The sequence below is a fragment of the Letharia columbiana genome (genome assembly GCF_014066305.1).
Source record: "Letharia columbiana isolate WasteWater2 chromosome Unknown Sc0000025_s0, whole genome shotgun sequence".
In the NCBI taxonomy this organism is placed as follows: Eukaryota; Fungi; Ascomycota; class Lecanoromycetes; order Lecanorales; family Parmeliaceae; genus Letharia; species Letharia columbiana.
In genome coordinates, this window is record NW_023501067.1 from 98,805 (window position 1) to 121,783 (window position 22,979).

General features: G+C 43.3%; 7 protein-coding genes across 7 annotated transcripts; 4 read left to right on the forward strand and 3 right to left on the reverse strand.

The window, feature by feature from the left end:
• Positions 1-1,518: 1,518 nt before the first annotated feature.
• Positions 1,519-2,416, reverse strand: HO173_007506 (uncharacterized protein; the record flags this gene model as incomplete). The annotated part of the gene is made up of 3 exons (XM_037309409.1): positions 1,519-1,664; positions 1,719-1,874; positions 2,338-2,416. 3 exons carry the CDS (start codon positions 2,414-2,416, stop codon positions 1,519-1,521), a joined length of 381 nt encoding a protein of 126 aa, XP_037163488.1.
• A 395-nt stretch (positions 2,417-2,811) lies between these two features.
• HO173_007507 (uncharacterized protein) lies at positions 2,812-3,933 on the forward strand (the record flags this gene model as incomplete). The annotated part of the gene is made up of 1 exon (XM_037309410.1): positions 2,812-3,933. One exon carries the CDS (start codon positions 2,812-2,814, stop codon positions 3,931-3,933), a length of 1,122 nt encoding a protein of 373 aa, XP_037163489.1.
• A 2,257-nt stretch (positions 3,934-6,190) lies between these two features.
• HO173_007508 (uncharacterized protein) lies at positions 6,191-6,826 on the forward strand (the record flags this gene model as incomplete). Its single annotated transcript, XM_037309411.1, has 1 exon — positions 6,191-6,826. The coding sequence occupies one exon, from the start codon at positions 6,191-6,193 to the stop codon at positions 6,824-6,826; it is 636 nt and encodes a 211-aa protein (XP_037163490.1).
• A 5,908-nt stretch (positions 6,827-12,734) lies between these two features.
• HO173_007509 (uncharacterized protein) lies at positions 12,735-13,001 on the forward strand (the record flags this gene model as incomplete). The annotated part of the gene is made up of 1 exon (XM_037309412.1): positions 12,735-13,001. One exon carries the CDS (start codon positions 12,735-12,737, stop codon positions 12,999-13,001), a length of 267 nt encoding a protein of 88 aa, XP_037163491.1.
• A 1,346-nt stretch (positions 13,002-14,347) lies between these two features.
• HO173_007510 (uncharacterized protein) lies at positions 14,348-15,834 on the reverse strand (the record flags this gene model as incomplete). The annotated part of the gene is made up of 5 exons (XM_037309413.1): positions 14,348-14,717; positions 14,781-14,876; positions 15,433-15,518; positions 15,577-15,596; positions 15,657-15,834. 5 exons carry the CDS (start codon positions 15,832-15,834, stop codon positions 14,348-14,350), a joined length of 750 nt encoding a protein of 249 aa, XP_037163492.1.
• Positions 15,835-17,215: 1,381 nt separating this feature from the next.
• On the reverse strand, positions 17,216-19,026 carry HO173_007511 (uncharacterized protein; the record flags this gene model as incomplete). The annotated part of the gene is made up of 4 exons (XM_037309414.1): positions 17,216-17,932; positions 18,052-18,238; positions 18,303-18,526; positions 18,637-19,026. 4 exons carry the CDS (start codon positions 19,024-19,026, stop codon positions 17,216-17,218), a joined length of 1,518 nt encoding a protein of 505 aa, XP_037163493.1.
• A 1,389-nt stretch (positions 19,027-20,415) lies between these two features.
• HO173_007512 (uncharacterized protein) lies at positions 20,416-22,035 on the forward strand (the record flags this gene model as incomplete). The annotated part of the gene is made up of 1 exon (XM_037309415.1): positions 20,416-22,035. One exon carries the CDS (start codon positions 20,416-20,418, stop codon positions 22,033-22,035), a length of 1,620 nt encoding a protein of 539 aa, XP_037163494.1.
• Positions 22,036-22,979: the final 944 nt, after the last annotated feature.

Here is a 22,979-nt window from a genome sequence, read left to right on the forward strand (position 1 = left end):
GTAATATAGTAGAAGAAGAAGTATCGAAATTAGAAGACTCGTCGGTAATATAAGAGAAGGTCTCTATAAGCACTACCCACCCCGCCAGCTCACTAATCCACTTAGTCAGCTACTTAGCCAGAGCACTCAGTTAAATAAGAGGAGGAGGGAACACTATAGCAGGCAAATGCGGAGAACACTGCGGAGAAAGTAAGCGATAGCAAGGCCATCAGCACCAAGAACACGGCTCAGCTCTCTACAATCCTACGTCAAGTTATCACTTAGTAAGCGGAGAACAACACTGCAATTTAGCCTATTATCCCTACTGTATTAATGTGATACATCACTGCAATGAGCATATAAGAGAAGGATCTACTGCGTCGATCACAGCCAATTGAACCTCTGCAGGCAAGGGTCACCTATCGGACGATGCATATTTGGACGAATTGAAACCGTCCGATGTCTTGCTCCGACAGTCATTTCATTATTCAAAAGTTTTCATTTCGGTAGGAGATTTCGTGGGATGCACACCACTAATTAGCCTGGCATCTCCATTCATTTCCGGCCTTCGAAGAATTATGCATGCATACTTCTTGCCATGAGGACATGGCATTTCTCTGTTTTTTGTGGGCAATTGTCATGAGATGCCTTAGGGATACTCATAGGGCCACTAGCGTAGGCTTGGCACCGCATATATCTACCCTATAGGCATATAGAATAATTAATATCTTTTATATTATATATATATATAAGTTAAATTATAATGATTTCTTAATAGATATATAGCTATCTAATTAATTAGAAGATCGCTATTAAGAAAATTCGATAGTATATAAGACTTAAATCTACTTTTTTAAAATAATCTTATTATATATAAAGACTACTACGTATTTTAAAAGAATAAATTAAAGAGCTATATTAAAAGTTTATATTATTTCTCTACTTTTTCTATTTTCTCTATAAAGATTTTTTCGAAAAGTAATATTAACTATTTACTCTATTATCTCTATCTTTTTAATAATTAAATAAAGAGAAAGTATTAATTTTAATAACTTATAGCTATTAGCTACGACTTATAATTATTAATTATAATATAATTAAAGATTATAGTTATATAGTTATAAATAATATAATTATAAATAATATAATTATAAATAATATAATTATAAATAATATAATTATAAATAATAGTTATATAATTATAAGTAATAGTTATATAATTATAATTATAATATATTAAAGTAATTAGTTTATTTAATATATATATAAAATTAATACGTTTAAAAGATTAAGATATAATCTTCGAAGTAATTTAATTTACTATAGATTATAAATCGAAATCGAATAACTTAAAAAAACGAATCTCTAGTAATTTAATAAGCGACTTTTTATATTTATATTAAACTTATATTTACTTATATAAAGTTCTTTTCTTATATTCTATCTATCTATATATACGATTTATTTATATAGTATTTATATATAGCCCTAGCCCTAATTATATTAAACATAGCCTATTATATTGCCAACACAAAAAAGCTAACGAGAACCAATTTCAATATTCTTGAACTTTCTCGCATTCTGCTCGATGGCGGTTTCTGCGGGCAATCTTTCCATACTACTTGCACCGAAGAAACCGTGGATGCCATCGACTCGATCAATGACGTAACGAGTGTCCTCTACACCTGTATGTCACCAGATCAGCCCTTTTCGCTTTAACATCGGTCGACAATACCCACCTGACACAGGTCCACCGTGGCAAAGCACAATGATATCGGGCTCGATCTTCACGCACGCATCTCTGATGGTCTGCACTATATTTACGCAGTCATCCAATGTGATCTCGCCCTCACCAGCGCCTATACTACCGCCGGTAGTAAGGCCGAGATGCACCACTATCACATCAGCACCAGCCTTGGTTATGCGCTCCCCCTCGTCAACATTAAAGACATATGGGGCTGTCAGGAGATACAAACCGGGGGGAAATAAAAACCCCCCCCCCTCTTTTTTGGAAAAAACCCCTCCTTCCTCCACCTTTTTTGGGAGGGGGCTGCCATGGAAACAACCGGCAAAAAAAAAAACCCAAAACCCACAAACCCCCCATCCCTTTAAGAATTAAAAGGAGGGGGGGGGGGGGGGGGGGGGGAAAGGAAACCCAAACCCCACCGGGGGGGGGGCGGGGCCAAAACAAAAAAAAAATAACCAAAAAAAAAAAAAAAAAAAAAAAAATTAAAAAAAAAAAAAAAAAAATATCTAAAACCCCCCCCCCCCCCCCCTCCAAAAAAACACCAAAAAAAAAAAAAAAAAAAAACTTTACACCACAAAACCCCCCCCCCAACCAAATAAACCTTCCCTTACGGCCAGAGTTATAGATGATGATTAGATCTGCTCCCCCTTTTTCAACGAACTTTGCAGACAGCCCGATCCCTAAACGCATTTACCATCGACGTCGAAAGAAAGTGATGTGGTGGACTGACCAGCTCCCGCCCCAAGAATTCCCTTCCCACCCCAAACCCTCCCTCTCCCACCCACTAATTTCTTTCCCTCCTTAATTAATATAATTACCCCCCCCCCTATAACTTATTTTTTTTTTTTTAATCTATATAAAAAAAAATTTTTTTATTTGGCCTTTCCCTTTCCAAAAAAAAATAATGTTTATTAATGATTTTCGTTTCCCTTTTCCTTCCTCTTAATTTTATTTCCTCTTCCTTTCCCTCCCAAATTTTTTTACTTCCCCTTCTTTCCCTCCTTTTTTTAAAAAACCAATTTTTTTTTTTTCTCCTTGTCCGAGCACCAAGTCTGCCCCACGAAAGCTCCTTGTTGACCACGAATATGGCCGGCACAAGTTCTAAACCCTTCGTTCTGCTGCTGGGTACCTGCGACACCAAGCTATCGGAGCTCCTCTACGTACGGTACCATGTGCTCCAGCATGGTGTCGGCGTTAAGCTTATGGATGTTAGGCGCAACCCTGTACTTCATCAATATATTGACTACACTCATGCCCAAGTACTCTCGCATCTCTCAGTCCAGCGCGATACGGACTCAATGGAGCGAGGCCAAGTCATCAAGACAATGACCTCGGCAGCGTCCTCTTTAGTAACCGAGCTTCATTCTCGTAAGATGATCACTGCTGCCATCTGTATAGGCGGCTCCGGAGGTACATCTTTGGGAGCATCAGTGATGCGCTTCGCCCTCCCAATTGGCTTTCCCAAATTGATAGTCTCAACAGTCGCATCTGGCAACGTAAGTAATTTTGTTGGTGAGACTGAAATCACGATGATGTATAGCGTGGTAGATGTAGCGGGTCAAAACTCAATCTTGAATCCGATTCTCGAGAATGCGGCTGGTATAATTGCGGGAGCTGCCAAAGCCTTTCATGATCGCTCAGAGAAGGAGAAAAATGATAAGGTGGCTGATGAGAAGAGAAAGAAAAGCGTTGCAATCACAATGTTTGGTGTTACTACTCCCGCAGTCGAAGCTGCAAGAGCGCAGCTCGAAAGCAATGGCTACGAAGTCTTTGTATTCCACGCGACTGGCGTTGGAGGACGGGCAATGGAGAAGCTCATTTCGCAGCATCGAATCGATGGTGTGTTAGATTTGACAACGTCGGAGCTAGCAGACGAACTAGTAGGCGGAATCATGAAAGGAGGACCGGACAGACTCACGGCTGCAGCGCGAGCTGGCATTCCACAAGTGGTGAGCTTAGGAGGTTTGGATATTGTCAATTTCGGACCACGTGCATCTGTTCCTGCTCAGTTCAAAGCGAGATTACTTTACGAACACAACCCAGATACTACGCTTGTACGAACCTCTGTAGACGAGTGTCGCACATTGGGAAAGCAGATTGCAGAGAAGTTGAGAACCCATGTCGAAAAGCCGGACATGGCACGAGTCTTTATACCTTTGGGTGGTATCAGTATGCTCTCGACAAAAGGGAGGGCCATACTACGATAAAGCTGCAGACAAGGCGTTGTTCGACGCTGTTATTCAAGGGCTTGCTGGCAGTGGTATCGCTGTTGTGGAAGATCGAAGGGCTATCAATGATGACGGCTTTTCAACAGACATGGCCAAGGTTTTAACGCAGTTTATAGAGCAAGACTTGTGAATCCGCGAGCAACATACGGATTTCTAGCCGCTACAATCAAGATTAACAGAAGGTGTGGCGAGGCGAGGAGAGCTGTGGACCCGTTCTCTAGGCCTCCAAATCAGGTTCAGTGAGCCAGTATGGGTGCGATTATCATCGGCTCCACTCGACCACGCCTTTCTTCATTGTCATTCTCAAATTTTGAAGCAAGAGGCTCTGTTTTTGATACTCATTCGAAGGAAGAGAAAGCCCATGCTTTCAGAAAATTTGGGTGTTGAGCGGACATTAAAGTTTGTTTGTAAACCAGAGTGTCAACCCTGTGAGACTTAATGATAAAGGACGTTCTTAACAAGGTCAATGATCAACATTATCCTAGTCAATCCCACCCTGACCGTTTTCGTGGCTCCATCGTCTGCACACTGAATATCCATAATTATTTGGCTAAGTTACAACTTCGTCTGATTGTTCTTCTCGCGTTTGCCATTGTCTCAATCAGCACCTAGCGATCAACTGTCATCTCAATGAGCAAACTGTATAATACCTAACATACTGGACGCACGAGCTGATGACTGCTAAAGATATTTGAGTGGACTTGTGCTGGGCAATTTTTATATATGAGTAGGCAAGAGTCCAGCTGTGCCCGTAACGCGACATAAGTAGGCTGGCCAGGAGCCCATTGCTAGATGAGATCAGCTATATGGGATAGCCTAGGACCATGCGACTGACGATTATAAGTGGTTTTCGTACTTGTTTTGGAATTTGGATATCACATGAGCGGGTTACTTAGCCATCGAAACTATTTACCCCTGCACCGGAGCAGCTCGTACTCTTTCAGCAACTTCAAGCGAGTAAGTAACAGCGACCTGTGCGCGCTGGGGATCTCAATCCGGAGACTCAAGGCCCGTGTTCTCCGGCTTTGAGAAACACACCCCGGGCGGTTTCTCGATGACAGGGTCAGCCCGTTACCACGACCGTTGCTAGAGGATTCCACGAATGTTGTTCGGTACCAAGTAGTGAGCGGGTTTTTCCGGGTAACTAAGGAAAAGCTGACGCCTACCACGTCCCTTGGCGTACTATAATCCTGGGTATGAGCACGTTTTCTCGCTGAGCATTTTTTCCCCTGCTCCTTCCGAATTGTCACGAGAATCATGATGGATGTACGGTACATGTCTTAAGAAAAGAGTCCTCCCGGATCAAGACTGTTTCTCGTACTTTCTTTATGCCAAGAATTCGTACATATTCCCCCTTTTTCAGCTTGGCATTCTTTTCCCTATTATATTCCAATCTCCCACAGACAGAAAGCAAATATATCAATGGCCAGAAACCGCTTCGTCCAACCATCTCAGCGCATTCGATAAGAAGCTTTGTAGAAAACTATCCTTTGCGTTGATATTCTGCACCTAAGCCAAGAATTATCTCAAACTTCGCAACGGCCTCATGCACTGGTGGCGCTATTCGAAAACTTCCCACTATGAGTCATTCTATATCCCGCAAGGGTACCACAGAGCATAAGACTTCCAGAATCTCTTCTTTTTCTAAGATTTATCACCATCACCACAGCCTCCATCTCGACCATAACCCTTGGTTACTATGGAACACCGCCCAGCTGCTTAAAGTTGATGTGAGTTACACTGCATTCGTGTAGTCGCCTTAGCATTTCGTTTTCGCAGAGTCGAAAGTGGTCATCATCATCAGTCCTTACATCCCAGACATCCTCATCTCCAGTACCGCCATCATGCTTGCTATCGCAGCCAGCCGTTTGTCACCTTCCGACACGTGGAGACGCAAGAACGAGAAGACAAAGGAGAGACCGATATTAGGGAGTTGGCGAGAGCGGAGAGGTTCGAAGGAGAGCGGAGAAGAGAAGGGGAGCGGAGAGACGAAGGAGACATTGGGGAGTTGGAGACTTCGGAAGCGGGAGAGAACGAAGGCGATGGATGAGACAGGGGTACATGGAGATTGCATACCCGCTGAATGGAAGCTTCAGAAGATGTACAAGCAACTGAAAATAGACAACAACAAGTTTACAACTTGGCTTGTTGAATCAGTCTACCCATGCGGTCGAAGTCTTTCATGCAGTGAAACTCTTCCCCCTTGTATTACCCTATCGCGCAAGCAAGCCAAAGGATGAGCAAGCCAGATTGGGCAGTGACATCGAACGCCATCTTGACAACGTCCACAGACCATCCCAAATACGACATCATTGTCAACAACATCACCGAGCTTGCGCGCCAAACACAGAAGACGCCCGCGAGCATGATGGCTCTCCTTGACCGCCTCATTGTTGAACGGACCGAATATTCATACTGGATGTCCCGAAAGTCAACGGACGATCTCTCCAAGTTCTCCAACGAAAGTCATGTATACTACATCGAGGTCCTGAAAGAAGTAAAGGTCATCTTGGCTGAGCACATTGAGCCCCAAACCACGACATCATGCCAGGCGGAATCACTGACCCTATCCGAGACCACCAATATACCCACGCAAACACCAAATCCGACACTCGGCAAGCGCAAGGTCTCATCTACCAGTCATCAGAATCCGGACCGAAGGAAGGCGATGAAGACGGAATCCACGACATCCAGTCCAAAGCACGTCTTGCAAAAGGAAGCCAAGCACCTGACGACGACCCAAAGGCAACAAGAAAAGGAGTGGAGACACGTTGTAGCGAATAGCTGCAACAAGATGGCGGAGAAGGACTGTGCTCCGGTAGCCAAGCCTATGAGCTACGCAGCCGCCTTGCGTGTCGCAGTTGCCGTATAGGCTTTTCGAGGGACGGCAAGTGGTGAGCCCGATAAGGAAGTTCTCCTGACGACGATGCTGACTATGATCAGGACAAAGACATATGAATGGAGGCCGACGACGGAGACTATGAGTTAAGGAGAACTCAGCTGAAGATGCGCCATGGGTGAGATTGGGATATTGAAAGAACGCAACTGGTAGGCCGAAGAATGCGGTCTCGCGTCGATGACGCTAACATCTATCAGGGCAAAGATGATCAGAAGTGGCAGATAAAAAAAGGCCAATTTCGAGAGCTAGGGTTCGTGGAACCGGCAACTGAAGATGCTGCGTGGGTGAAAATGGAAAGTTGAAAGACGACGGTCACGTTGCCGTCAGTGATTCTGCGTTTAAGCAGTGTGTCTGTTGTAAGTTAATATTATGGACATCAGCTGCCAATGCTGGATGGAGGAAAACGGGGTATTTGAAGGATGGGCTCGTGGCTATCAGCCATACTGCGTTTTGGCACTCTGTTGATGGTAGGAGATTGGGGGGTTTGGAGGACGGGCTTGCAATTAACATCGGCGATATTGCGTTTTGGCAGTGTACTCATGAGACTTCTCGACAGCATCAATACGTTGCAACCCATCACACTCATGTTTGGTTAACGCTTCAAACCTAATCATGAGATTGAGTAAGCTTCGACTACTTGGGTATAGACGACTAGAGCAACCTACCTTCTTACATATGATTCATGGCTGCAATGATCCTTTGACTCGGGACATACTTCTGGCAAACAAAAGGCAACATCGCATTTCATGACATCATGATCTACTTTCAATATCGAGGGACAATTCGTGGTTTGGATGAGGTATTCGTGATTGGCAATGGCAGAGCCTCGAGGACCAAGGCTACGGCGAACTTACAAGTCTTCCCAAGCCTCCCTAACCCCGCCGTTGAAGTGGCAAATCGCATAGATTCCTGATTCGCATGTGCCCTAAGCGAACGTCCACATAGTGACAGTAATCCACTTTGCCTCGAACACACCTTCCAGCAATGATTCTAGCCTATCACATATTGTAACTCGTAGTAAAGGAGAAGAATGGCGACAAAAGGACGTCTGTTTGGCTCTACAATGGCAGCGTTTACAACAGTGGCGAAAGTGGCCACGTAAGATATTCGGCGAGGACGCAAACAGGCCACTGGCAGGCACGTTACTTAATATGGCTTCTTATGTTCCTTCCAATCGCGGGATATATACCTCTCTAGCGCCACTCAGCCTTACCACTCTACCTCTTTGTAGTACAACTTCGCGTTCTTCCTACTCAAACATGGATCCCAACTAATAGGCTGAGCAACGGTAGCTTTGCCAAGGCCGGCGAGTGTGTGGCGCTGCCCACCACCACCTACCCTCGGACTGGTCCCGTCAGCCATGTAGGAAGCAACCAATGCATCTCAGCAAGGACACATTCGTCTAGTTGCCTGTGCCGCGGTCGAACTCGCTCTCAGCGAGGCACAGCAGTGGTGATGATAGAAAGCGTGTAGATTCAGTGGTGGGGCCATCAGCTATTATGTAGCTGACGGAGAACAAAGTACGGCTATCTATGGCTAAATACATGAAAGGAACAATGATGGAATTGCATGGAAGGATGTAGGAAGGACGCATGCATAGAAGGAACTAGACACGCTGACACTCGCATGTATGTCAGGTTTTTCGGTAAATGACTGCTAAGTGAGCGCCAAGAGCCATAGACCCTTTATGAATTGCAAACTAGTGCTGTCTCGCGTAACGTCCCATGAAAACTATACGCACAAATGAGTTCTAAATGATGATTGGCTAGATTTTAAGGTCTAGTCATATATAGATAGCAATTTACTATATAGCTTAGTCTTAAAAAACTCCCTCTATATAAAATAAAAGATCTAAAGTCTAAATATAAGAAAACGCTAAAAAATAAGACGCGGGTAAGTAAAAAAGTCTAAAAAACTTCTTTTTATAATAAGAGAATAAGAATAAAGAGTAAGAAATAAAGAGAATATTATTTATTTAAGACTCTTTTAATATAGTAATCTCGATTATTCTATTATAAATATATATTATATCTCTCTCTTATTAGCTTCTAATTAAGCTATAGCGATTAATATTATCTTATATAATATTCTATAAAAACTATATATATAAATAAGTTTTAAATAATAATTAGTTAGATTTTAAAATCTAGTTATATATAGATAGCGATTTACTATATAGCTTAACTTTAGAAAAACTCTTAAAATAAATCTATATCTAATAAGAATTATTAGCTTTAAGTTAAATGAGAACGTTAAAAGTAATATAATATAGTAAGAATATAGATTAAATATATTTTAATATATAGATAATATAAGTTAGACTTTTAATAATTAAATAATTAAATCTTATTATTAATTAGTCGATATTTTTTATAAAGATAGCGATTTCTCTATAAAAGAGTATTCTAAATAATAATTTAAGTAATTAAATATATATAAAATATTATATAGCGTAGCGATAACGTATTATCTTATAAAGACTTTATTCGAATTAAATAGCGATAATAATTTACTAATAGAGAAGCGAGTAAATAAGTTTTATAGCGAATAAATAAGATAGATATTATTATTTATAGCGATAATAAATAAAGTAATTTCTCTTCTAAATAAATTTATCTTTAAGATTAATAAGAATAGTTTTATATAATAGCTATAGAGCGTAATTAAATATCTTATAATATATTATTATTTAAAGTCGCTATTCTCGAATTTAGCTAGAGATTATATAAATTTATCTATATAAAGAAATATAGTAAATATAAGATAAAAGAAAGTATATAAGATAGCTTTCTCTAAGAAAGTCTTATCGAATTAAATAAGAATATAGGTAATAGATCTTATATAATTAAACGGCGTTTTTTAATATCGACCTCGCTATATAATCTACGAATATTAATAATTACTTATTATAATAATAAATAGTAAAAGATCTTAAGATTCTCGAATTTTATATTTATATAGATTAATCGAATATTTATAAGATAGATCTTAATAGATTTATTATAAATATAATAATTAGCTAGACGTATTATCTAATTAATAAATAATTAAATAATAACGAAAAACGCGATAGTTCTTAATAAAATATAAAATTCGATATAAGAGGCCTTCGTCGTTTAATAGTTACTTCTTATTTTATTAATTAGATCTTATTAGAGATATCTTATAATATTATAATTTAGAGAAGTCTTTTTATATTATAATTTAGATAAATCGTATTTAATAATTTTTATATAAATTAAGAGCGCTTAGCTATAGATATAAATTAATAATTTTATTAAATTTAAAGCGAGAGTAAATTAGCTAAAGTATTTTACTTAATAGAGATTTAAATTATATTATAAATAATATCGTATTAAATAAATAGTATAATTATTTATCTAAGTGATATTATAATCGATTTATATATAGAATTATTATAGATATTCTTAATAACGACGCTATTATTATAGTAGAGCGTAAGATATAATTAATATAAATAAGATAGCTATCTACGAATAACTATAAGAATAATAAATATCTTTTTAAATTAAATATTCTTCTTATAATAGCGAGTAGTAAAATATATACTAAAGTATTATCTAATTTAAAATAAATAATAATATTTTTAAGAATATACTCTCTTATTCTATACTTACTAGAAGTATTTATTTATATAAAATAATAATAGCGTATAACTATACGACGAAGTAGATATATTCTATTTTATCTAAATAAAAGATATTCTATTAATATAATTCGCTATAATTATAGCGATAATATAATAATATCCTCGTTTTTTAAATAATACAGTAGAGCTTTCTTAGAAAGTCTTATTAGAGCTCTTTTATAGATTTAGTAAATAATTCTTATAAAGATAATAATTCAATAATAATAGTTTAACGTATAGCTATAGTCTTTACGATAAACTTATAAGAACGCTTAAGAACTATTAATAGTAACTAAATGGCAATAATATAAGTGAAGAATAATATATTTTTAAATGAAAATTACTTTCGTCTAATATTAGAAAAGAGAAAAGTCTAAAAACTTCTTCTTATAACGAGAGAAATAAGAATAAAGAGTAGAAACGAGGAGAATATCGTTTATTTAAGGCTCTTTCAATATAGTAATCTCGACTATTCTATTATAAGTATATACTATATCTCTCTCTTACTAGTTTTAATTAAGCTATAGCGATTAAATAAAAATACTTAATAAAGCTAATTTAGCTCCGCCTTCGACTTTTTATTAGCGCTATTTATAGAAAATTATAGAGAACGTACTTACTACTCTTATATTAGTTTATTTATATTTTTAAAGCGTCTATATAGTTTAAATACGAATATAATAATATTATAATATCTAAGATTATGAGAAGATGAGGATTTTAATTAATATTACGTAGTATTTTATTATAACTACTCTATTATCTCTATAGTTAAATACTTTAAATCTTATTTAAATATCTTAATTTCGCCGTTAAATATATAGTCTATAGTACTTTACTTGAAATGCTTTATCGTAATAGTCTTAATATACGGAATCGATATAAATATTAACGTTATTTAGAATAATAATATTACGCTTTTAGAATATTCGTTATAAAGAAATAGTAATCGATCGATTAGTTAATTAAGAATATCTTTCTTACTATAATAGTATTTCTTAATTTCGATATAGAGTAAATAGTTAATAGTAATATATATAGATAGAATATTAATAGTATTATCTTATCTTATATTATTATAATTAAAAAGCTTACTTTCTTAATACTTAAGACTTAAAAATAAGAATAAATACTATATTAAGAGACTAGTAATTAATTAGATCATCGAATTTCACTATTTTCATTTAAAATATATCTTATTTCTTTATTTTCGATCTAAACGCGGGTATATACGAGTACGTCTAAAAGAGAAAGCTGAAAAAAAACTTCAAAATCCTTAAATCCACCTTTTTTAATTTCTTATATTTTATTAAAAATATAATAATAAACTAAGTACGTAGAGTTATAGAATTACTTATATACTTTTAAATAACGTAATATAGACGAAATTTAATAAAGTTTATCTAAGTATCGAGTTTACGAGAAGAGTCTCTCCGATAGAAGCTCTCGAAAAGCTCTCGGAGAGCCCTCGAAAGGTCGGGGGTTTTGAGGATCTCCTTAAGTATATCAAATAAATTACAATCGATAAATGTCTCTCTCGATTCTTAGGTTAGATTCCTTAAATCCCTTAAACCTTTAAAGTTCTTTAAGGGCTCTTCGAGTTTTCAGGGGCTGTTAAGTAAACTCGAAATTAATCAATATTATTAAAATAATTAAATTTCGAGCTTACTTTAACAGCCCCTCTAGCTCTCGGAAGCTCTTAAAGAGCCTCCGAAGGGTTCGAGGGGTTTTGAGGGTCTCCTGAGAATTAAACGTCAAAACCAGTACTCGGCAAGCTTTTCACTACTGGGAAGCCCGCGCCCCAGCACATATTATCGAGTAGGGTTATCGATGATTCTTTCTAAATAGTGGTATCGCGTCCGAAGCAGGGCTAGCGATATAGCTATTATACGCCTAGTTAGGGCAAACACCGGAAAGCGTGTATATCTACTAGTTTCGATATCACAAATGTCTATTGGGTAGTAGACGACGTGGCTATTGTAAGAGTGGCAAGTACGTTCTCTACAATCTTCTATGAATGGCGCTAACAAAAGTCGGGCGAGCTGAATCGTTTAGATTCTTATTTAATTTGCAATTCATAACTGCTTGGATTGGGCACTGCAAGCCCGCATTGACAGGAGACCGCTCCATGGAGAGCCCAATGATTCTGAAGTCGTGTTCATGCTTGGCTTTTCTTGTGTCTGTGTTGATTGATTCCCCTCATCATTCCATAGGTGGCCGATTCCGCCAGCAATGAAGGAATTGGACAGCCATTCTCGGTCGGGACAAGGCTATCTGCTCGGTCTTCGAGGGTTCCTAGTCATTCGATACTTTCTTTGGGTGTTCCTGCAGACATTCGTGCCAGTAGCCGTCAAAGACTCCGCCAATTCCCTAGGGTCAACCTATGAAAGGGTTCTTCGCCAGGCTCTGTCGGTCCTGATCTGGAACGATTCCTTGATCTACTCATCGCTTAATCTCCTCGCGGCACGGACAATCTGCATACCGTACCTGGGAAACTAGGACAGCTGTCGCCAGCGCTGTATTCCGGCGAGGCCCGCCTTTGGTCCCCTAGAGCCGTAGCATTGGCCATTGTTAAGATCCTATCCTCCACCATTGGAACAACTTACGTTAACCCGTACATACACGAGACCGGCAATGTCTCTTTCGGGGCACCGTTTGAAATACCAAATGGCCTTGTCTACCTCAATTTCGTTTTAACCTCTTTCGGACGAACAACAAATTCTTCGAATAAGCAGGCAACACCGCCTTCCCATCGCAAACTCTATGGTTCGTCAACGTCATGTACTCGCAGGGCTGTTCTGTCTACCTCACAATGGTCATCATACCCTACACCCGCGACTCATGGCGCGTCAAGCCCTATATTTGCTTCATAGTTTCGGCTTGGTAGGTGCAATCCTTGGCATGGTACTCGAACACCGGTCCTGCTCTTAGCGGATACCGTAACGAACATGCACTACATGGAAAAGGCCAAGCATGATTCCAAGGTCTGGCGGTCGATATAATGTCCCACCTGGATACCTTCGTACTCTTGCTCATCGCTGGGGTGTTGATGCAATTTCTGTGGACCGACTGGAGGCTGCAGTATGAAATCAAAGAGCTTCTGGCTCATACTAGATTCTATTATTCTGGTGGTCTGAACAGGCTTTTCAACGTGAGAGAGCCTCAAGCTAGAGACTGATGGGCGATTACAATTATACCCAACTATGGGATTTTTAAATTTTTTTATTTTCCTGGTTTTTGTAGATTTGAAGGGGGTTTTTGTTTTGGGTTGATTTTGTAAGTTTGGGGGTTTGTTTTTGTTTGTGTACCCTTTTTTTGGGTACTTTACATTGTACCTATCCTGAAACACCCTAAAATACTTGTATGTTATGGTGGGTGTTGTGTTGCACTCTAAAACCTTGTCCGGGGTGTTGCTGCGACTTGCCTATGTTTTTTTTATTTTGCAGACGATGATTCTCTGCTAGTCATTGTCTATGACTCATTGGCTTCTATTACCTGCTCGAATGCTCCAACCTCGTCCAAAGGGTTTTCCAGAACCCTCTCTTTACGTATCTCGGAAGGAGGTCTATGAGTAAGTTATCATTGACATGGCTTTTGCTGCTTACCCTATTCTATCACGTGTCCAACCTTCGTTACACTAACGCCTTGCTTCCCAGGCTGGTTGCTCGTCCAAATTATCGTCATCTACACTGCTGGCATTAAGCTTTACACGTACTTGCCAACGCAGAAATTCTCTCAATGGAGACCGCAAGGCCGGTTTGCCTGACTGATAGTGTGTATAACGACAGTAGTTTTGCCCCCATCTCAAGATGAACATGACGTCTCTATCCCAGTCTACCAACCACTCAAACCATCGATGCCACCCTACTTCTCGCATTGAGTTGATCCCACGTTGGCATCTCAATATCCACCGTCCTCATCGTTCCCAAATCCCTCACAGCGTCCTCCCGCTCGCTCCTATAATTCCCTTCCTCGCCCAAATGCTGATACGGACTCTTGAGCCACGCTATATCTTCTTCCTCCTGAGGAGTTCCACTGCTGATGCCGATTGAAGTCTGAGCATTGCCGACCTTGACGATCTTCAGTCTCCGGACATTTGGTATCCGCGAAGGTGAAGAGGATTTGGGACTGGAGCAGCGGTCGGTGATGAGTTTCACGAAACGGGGCATCATGGGGAAGCAGGTGCAGAGGATGATGGTGGCGATTTCTGCCAGCCTGGACACGATTGAGTGTATCAGCATGACGAGAAATGGTGAAGGTGGATGAGTAATGACGTACCCCCACAGTGCGGTCTGTGCGATGATGTAGGAGACGTCGGGGCTGGAGATGATATGTGTGCTGTAGACAAGCCGGCAGATGCTTGAAACGAAGGCGCTTTTACGTCATAAGATTGATCAGCCTCGTTATGCCGACCGGATAAGCAGCACTAGAACGGAGAGGGCGAGAGGAAATGGGGAACCCACAGTAGTCCTGTGGCAAAAATTGCAGTAATTCCAGCCTTTCTTTTCGTTGCCATCTGCAAGTGCCACGTTGCCCAGATTGGAAGAAGGAGATTGAGGAAATCCGATAGTATATTGACCGCACTAGAGACGACCAGTAGCATATTTCTGTTGATGCAATGGCCTTCATAGGCCGGGTTCCAGACTTCCCAGATAGGATAACACTCGAAAAGGATTGAGAGGAAAATCGAGATATAAAAAGCTAGGTTGCCCCAGATTAGAGTATGACAGGCCCAATAGACAAATCCAGACTTCATAGGTGTAAAGATACGTATCAGTTGTAAGAGTAGAGAGGCTTTCGCTAGCCAGATCGCTGGAGTATATAGTAACTCAAGAGCCCAGGCATACTGCATAAATCAGAATCGGGCGATCGAGTGAGCAAGAGCATTTAGAAGCTGAGGGTTTGACGCACTTGAGCTAGGTTCACGTACTGGGGTTTCTGGAGGTACCAGACGTGATGGCCAAGTCCAGCCAGCCCTGCTGCAAGGAGGCAAAAGTCAAAAGCTATGCTAGCTACCTGCTTAGCATTAGTCGAAGTCTCTTGTATAAACTCAGATGTTGCAGCGAGTGGTCACCCATGCCATCATCAACATATCTAGGTTCAGCACCTGGTTAGAAGCTTGAGAGATGCTCAGGGGAGCTGTTTGGCACTCACAATCTTCAAGACCGTAAGTCGAGGTCAGTCGCTTTGCGATCAAACGGGCAGCAGTAAAGACTGTCGTCAAGATGCTGCAAAGTATGACTGTTGCCAGAATGGTTGGATACAAGGTGTTGGAACCATTTGGTCCAGGCTTCGGTCTCAGCGGAGCTGCGTGTCCCGGAGAAGCAGTCATCACCTTTGCCAGTTCCCTTCTAGCCCACGCTGTGCTACACTAGCCAATGACAATATGACCCTTGATGGTCGAGAAATATTGTATGGAGAGAAGATGACAGTCGTTCCAAGACAAATTATTGGAAGCGAGTCTCCTTGTCCGTATAAGGAAGAACCTGGGGCATAGCCTTCTCCAAGGTGGCTCGTCGGAAAGAACAGACCATTTGCAGCATCGCTTGCTGCCTGAACGTGCCTCCATCCTCGAGGATCGGTACGCTGGAAGGCGACGCTTCTTGCAGAATCCTACTGCTGGTCGGTGGGACGGACCGACAATGATATCATTGAGCTCCGGAGGTCTTTGTCGTTCAGGAGAGCCCGAAAACCTGCCGGAATACTCCCTCGCCCAAGTGTAAGGCTGTCGCTGGGTAGACAATCAGCCCCGTCTGAGGTTCGGCTCCGAGGTGGACGGCGAACAAACGGGCTGGACGAACCCGAGAATTGGGAAGGCGAGTCTCGCTTAGGGTCAAGTAATCAAACATGGCTCCGTAGAAACGCCAGATGTATTGCAATGCAGCTATGCCAGTGCGTCAAATGGCATTTTTGAAAAAATGATGTGCATAGTGGCGATGCTATGCATATTTCCCTCGAAAGACGCGTATCCACCTCCTGCCGGATTTACGAGGGTTGGATTAAAATATGCATCTCTATAAGGTCGAAACACATCTTTGGGGCAGTGTCATGTAGGAAGCCGGAAGATTAATAAAGTTCCGTTGACAGCGAAGAAATGTATTGATGGAGCGAAGAGCCATGCTTACCTACTCCATGCAGGGAGGCTTGCAGCCTGGGGCGGAGACCCTGAGCCATCTGCAGCTTACTCCAATGAAATCAGGAAGAAATGCCAAGAAGATAAGCGTCAAAATCTACTCGATGGCACATTTATCTCTCAGCGGTAGGTGTACCCAAATATAGTTCTTTGAGCGGGACGTCTTCACTGGCTCTAAATACGATACTGATGTGTCCGATTATACGTTGCCCTTATCGACGGCTGCGAACCAGACAATTTGCTTTTCTTATCGAAGATTTTGAACGATCGGATGACACAGAGACCATGGTCAGTCACTAGGGCTGAAGTTGCCACGCGTGGGTCTGTGGTTGGATGGCCGCAATAGTCTTCATTGACGTCAAAAGAGGATGTACCAGCTTTCTAGTGGCTTCCAACGCTACATGCACATCGCATTTCCGTGGGTGTCCGAGGAGTCCACTGCCCAGATTTTTCGGATAAAGCACCCGGAAGCTTGCGCTAGGTGTTTGTAGACCACATTGAGGCTGTGCAGCCATGTCAAGATCAAATCACCCTCCCATCTGAGTTTAATGAGTATCTATGCATACCCTGCCCCTTCCTTCTATTTTCCAAATGTTCTCAACTCCAGATACCTAAGGGGCGGAAAAGTAAGCAGTGCGAAACCCATGCCCAGCCATATTCCAACATCAGCTCCAATGCCGCCCACTAGCTTCGCAACAGGGCCGATATACCAAACTTGAGACATTCCGATGATAGCGCCGGCCCATCCAACCAGGAAAGCTGTCAATGCTGCAGCGCCAATGGGAAGGTATTCCTTGTTCTCCCAAGCAGCCCAATCGAAGCCCCGGTTCCGACGAAATATCAAGTGCTCCTCCAGTACTATCGAGACGAAGATCACAACCCAGTATCCCATGAGCGCGAGGAAGTTCTGGAAGATGACGAATAGATGGTCGCGACCTGCAATGGCGCAGACGAAGTAGACGAGCACGATGGCACAGACCCAAAGATAGCGGGGCACCATTTTCCCGTAGCGACCCATGACTTGGCAGCCGAGTGCCGCTGCATATGTGCTCGGGACATTGTTTGCTATGACACCCAAAGCAACGACCACGCCACAGAATTTTCCAAATCCTCCCACGGCGCTGTAACCTTCAAGTATCAGGGCCCCGGAAGAGATGTCATAGGCAGTGGACCAAGATGGTGTCACAGCGATACCGGAAGCTAGTCCAATTCCAATGATGTACACGAGGGTGATCGAAGTCCACAAGCCAGTCAAGGTCATGAAGAAAGCCAAGCGTTTGGAGGTTGTCTCTGGATACTACATAAGTCTGCTAGTCAGCGGTTGCCGGAGAATAAAGCTATCAGACATTCTCTGTTCGTGCGCAGATCGCGGAGTGGAATACAATGTGGGGTGGAGGGCTTCGAAAAGAGACTGACATAAACATAGAAGTCGCTCCCCGCACCAGCCCAGGATACTGGAGCCGAGAGGCTAATAGAGAAAAACGATAGACGACCGGCTGTTACAGCAGCACTTCCCCCTGTAGACTGCGAGGACGTGTCGAAGTGTTCACAAGCGATACCGGCCAATACAAGAAGGACGATTACTTGTGGGATCCAGGCCCATCTGCACACCGTTAGCGTTAGCGTTAAGGAGACCGACAATGGAAGTGTGGAAAACATAACCATACCTTTCATATGTCTGAAATACAGCCATTCCAAAGACTGCAACGAGCCAGCTGACGAGCGCAGTGATGATGATTCCAACAGCAATACTCATACTACCTCCACTGACAGCTGACAAGATCTGCCCAGCGATGATACAGCTGATGGTGCAATACCCAACCATAATAATCATGTTGAGGAAACATATCAGCTTCGCAGGCCAATATCCCATAAAGTAACGTGTCACAATCTGAATGGTAGAGCTGATTATTAGACTATCTCCAGCATCGGCATAGCTTCAATGTGAAGCGTACAGCTTCGGAGGACGGGAAGATCGTTGATAAAGGGACCATAGCTTACCATCGTACGGTTTCCACTTTGCGCACCCCAGATACTCATGTAGGCTGTCGCCGCTGAGCCCAGCAGGGAACCAAACGTCGCCATCATCGCACTGTCGACGAAACCCAAGTTAAAGACTAATGGCCCAAGCAGACCTACGGCAAGATTGTTTGCAGTGACATTTGCGCTGAACCAGAGGATTGTCATTTGCGCATAGCCCATGACGGATCCTTCATGCCGCTCCTCTGGAGGCACTCGCGCGATACCACGTGCCTCGAGGCCGGCCAAACTCTCGATTCTGGTATTCCATTGTGCAAGTGTATGGGGCACAGGCACAGAAGAGACAACAAAAGATTCGGAAGAGCGGGTGCGCTTCTCGAGCGAATTGTTCCTAGGAGATAGCAAGATCATGAGCGACTTTTTCCACGTCCTCGGTTGCCATTGTATGGATTGTAGAAGAGCAACAGCACAATTGGAACCGAGTCTTGACGACGGCTAGTTGGTATTGAGCAATCGATGGAAAAGAGGACTCTGAGGGTTCGGAGGCGATTGTGTGCAGCGCTGGAACGGCGGTGAGAATAAATATTGCAGGTCAAGCCTCCAGTTCCCGTTGGAGTTGATGCTCATGCGTAAGCGCCCACTACTTGCTCCGTCTGCACCTCGGACATCAAGAAAACACTTCGCATTCTTGCTTGGCATGACCCCGCAACCTGACAGCAAGCCAGTTCAGAAAGCGAGCGAATACTTGTGAACGGCTAAAATTGGTACCATTTTCACCAACCGGCCTTAATCTTAGCATCCGATGCAAATAAAGGTAGGTAAAGCAAACGCTCGAATTAATTTTCCACAAAGCTGTATTTAGTGCTCGCAAACAGTGAGGCCATACAGAAATAACGCATGCACAAGTAGATATGTAGATATATGATTGGGCATATCCAACACTGGGGCAGCTAAGACCTTTCTGGACATGCAAATAGCCCAGAACAGGCCCCCCAGCGCTAGAAAAACTCCCATGTCTAAGCGACATGCCCTGGAGTGAAAATGAAGCTATAGCTATATATAGGCGTGGGTGGGAGGGAGAACAATGATATGGCTCTGAAAGAGAACAATTCGAATGAAGAGCCCACTACTGGTGCAGTGGCCATACAAATAGTACTCGCCATGGCCACCTGTCTCCCTACTATCGCATATCGCATAATGATGGAACGGTTGATCAAACAACCACCAACGCTATGGCCTCATGATGGACCCACTAACCCACAGTCCCACTGTTGCGACCTCTAGCCCGCGCCGTACGAATGAATGAGTCGAAGATTGCTTGATTGTCCGCATACTTGGACGTTGGAAGCTCAGATAACACGACAAGAGCACCACCATTTCCGATGTCAGTAGGTACGCAGATTCTTACGAGTTAAAGAGGACTTGATTGATAGGGATGTTGCCTCAGTCCCTCAGAGCATGCTCAGCTCATTCTTCGCTGGCTAAGCCTCTTCGGGTTAGCCTTTTTTGCTTACTAAGGAACTTCCAGGGACTTTATCTAAGCACGTATTGAATGATTACGTAGTCAGCGCGCTAGCGCAGCCCGCGGGATGCCGAGCATTCATCCGAGCATTGCCGAACAAAATATCACGAAAAGATGAGTATCAAAGCTTCTTTGAACAGCTTGTCCTTCATGAGTACCTATAGTGGAAATACATTACTAGACATGTCGTCTAATCAGCAATCGCCAATTGGAAGCAGAGTATACGACCATTCGCTATAAAATCAAAAACTGTCCAAAAGGAACATTTGCCTCCCGCAATGGCCGATGAAGAGTCTGGCACATCCACCCTCCAGGAACAAGATCAGGATAAAGAATTGCAACAGCATGTTACTCATGATGATGACAGAAACGGTGAGGAGAAAGACAAAGAGCAAGCCGATCTCTCAAAGATCGAATCCACAAAGTCCATCGCCGAGACGCTGCCCTTGGGCAAAGAAATCCTCTTCGTCGGCTTGATCTGCTGCGCACAATTCACCACCCAAGTTGGTCTAGGTCAATGTCTCGCCATCCTTCACGTCATCGGGGACAGCTATGGTCTCTCCAACCCTGGCGAGCTCAGTTGGCTCATCGCGGCCTACAGTCTGACGGTTGGCACCTTCATCCTTCTAGCGGGTCGTCTGGGCGATGTCTACGGCTACAAGAGAATGCTCATCATCGGCTTCTCCTGGTTTTCGGTATGGAGCATGATCGCCGGTCTAGCCGTCTACTCGAACCACGTTCTCTTCAACTTCGCGCGCGTCTTCCAAGGCGTCGGACCAGCCATATGCCTGCCCAATGGCCTCGCCATCCTCGGCGCATCATACGCGCCGGGTCCGCGAAAAGCCATGGTCTTCGCCATCTTCGGGGCCACAGCTCCTGGAGGTGCTGTCATGGGCGCCGTCTTCGCGGGCCTCTTCAGCTTAGCCTGGTGGCCTTGGACCTTCTGGTCTTTCGCTATTGTTCTAGCTTGCATAGCGGTCGTTGGATCCTATGTGATCCCCGAACCACCAAAAAGGTTCACGAAAGCGATGACACTGCGCGAGAAGATAGCGGAGCTTGACCTACTCGGGGGTCTCTGTGGTGTCACGGCCTTGATTCTTATCAACTTCGCCTGGAACCAGTCTGGTGTAGTCACATGGGCCAAAGCATACGTCTACGTGTGCCTGATTCTCGGCGCATTGTTCACCGCCGCATTCTTCTTCATCGAACTGCGAGTCGCAACATCGCCGCTGATACCCTTCGATGCATTGTCGACCGACGTCGCATTTGTTTTAGCCTGCGTAGCTTGTGGTTGGAGCTGCTTTGGTATATGGGTTTACTATCTGTGGCAGTTTTATGAGCAACTCAGAGGTGCCTCTCCGCTCCATGCCGCTGCCTGGACTATTCCGGTTGCGATCTCCGGTGCCATTGCCTCCGTGACTACCGGGTTCCTGCTTGGCCGTCTCAGGCCCGCCTGGGTGATGACGATTGCACTTACAGCATTCACTGTCGGAACCATCCTAATCGCCACCGCGCCAGTGGAGCAAAGCTACTGGGCGCAGTCCTTCGTCTGCACGATCGTCATTCCCTGGGGCATGGACATGAGTTTCCCAGCCGCCACTCTTATCCTATCTGACGCGGTGGCGAAGAAACACCAAGGTATCGCCGCAAGTCTAGTCAACACAATCGTCAACTACAGCATTTCGCTAGCACTTGGTTTTGCCGGCACCGTTGAAAGCCACGTCAACCATGGTGGCAAGACCCCGAAGGATGTTTTGTTGGGATTTCGCGGTGCTTGGTATTTCGGTATTGGACTCTCAGGCTTCGGTCTCTTTCTGAGTCTTTGTTTTCTGGCCAAGGGGTACTGGAAAGATCGAAACAAACGGAAGGCTGGAGATAATCCCCTCGAAAGCCCTTGAGATTGATTGAGCGAGCAACTCATAGCCGCTTCGTTTTCTTCTTTTTCTAGATTCTAGATTTTGAATTTTAGTGTAGCCAGTATGGCATTTCCGACTCTAACAACAGATTCCCATGAAATATAAAGAATCTTCTGATCTTTGGCAAAGCCAGGCCTTGAGAGTCCAAACAACTCGAATCGTTATAAAATCGAGACGGCGAATCTTGCAACCCGTTAGTACTCGGCACATCCATAGCTTCCACGGAGACATAGCGTACGAACCATCGTCCTTAGCATAATTACGTGGACACTTGTCTTTTTCCCCAAAATTCTGATCCTTTGGCACAGGACATCAGCTTTGCACATTGACAAGGAGCCGGTATTAACAGAACTATACCCATTACGGGGTCATAGCAATGGTCGACTTCAACAGGACAGGGAAAAGCCATGAAGTCGAGCCTCTAGGTCTGCAGAGATCATCTCTGGGACCGAGGGACGTAGGATGCGCTGTTATCCGCTGGTATCATGGCACTGGCGAAGGGCAAGTATGATCCGGACGTCGTGGAGAATTGTGCAGTCACACATCGGATGATTGCAGACCGGTCGATGCGGGCGCGTAGCTCGCAGTAAAACGATGCTGGAAATTCAAGACCTCGTGCGCTGGGTCCCAAAAATAGGCTGGAGGGGAGCAACAGGATGCCGGTACCGAAGCGCAAGGGTATCCGCAAACGCCGACTCACGTAGAAAGGTATGCTCCGCGGAGAAGGAGCACCCAGGGAGACTTCGGAGGCGGCAGAAGAGAAGAAAGAGGTAATGGGAACGGGCGGTGGACTAGGGCTTAGCGTTGGTCCGTTGGGGCTTTTCCCTTCCGACACCACAAATGGCCATCAAGAAGTTGTTGAAGAAGGTGAGTCGTCCAGGTGCTTCCGATGGATGATAAGGAGAGAATCATGCTGACACCGCTGC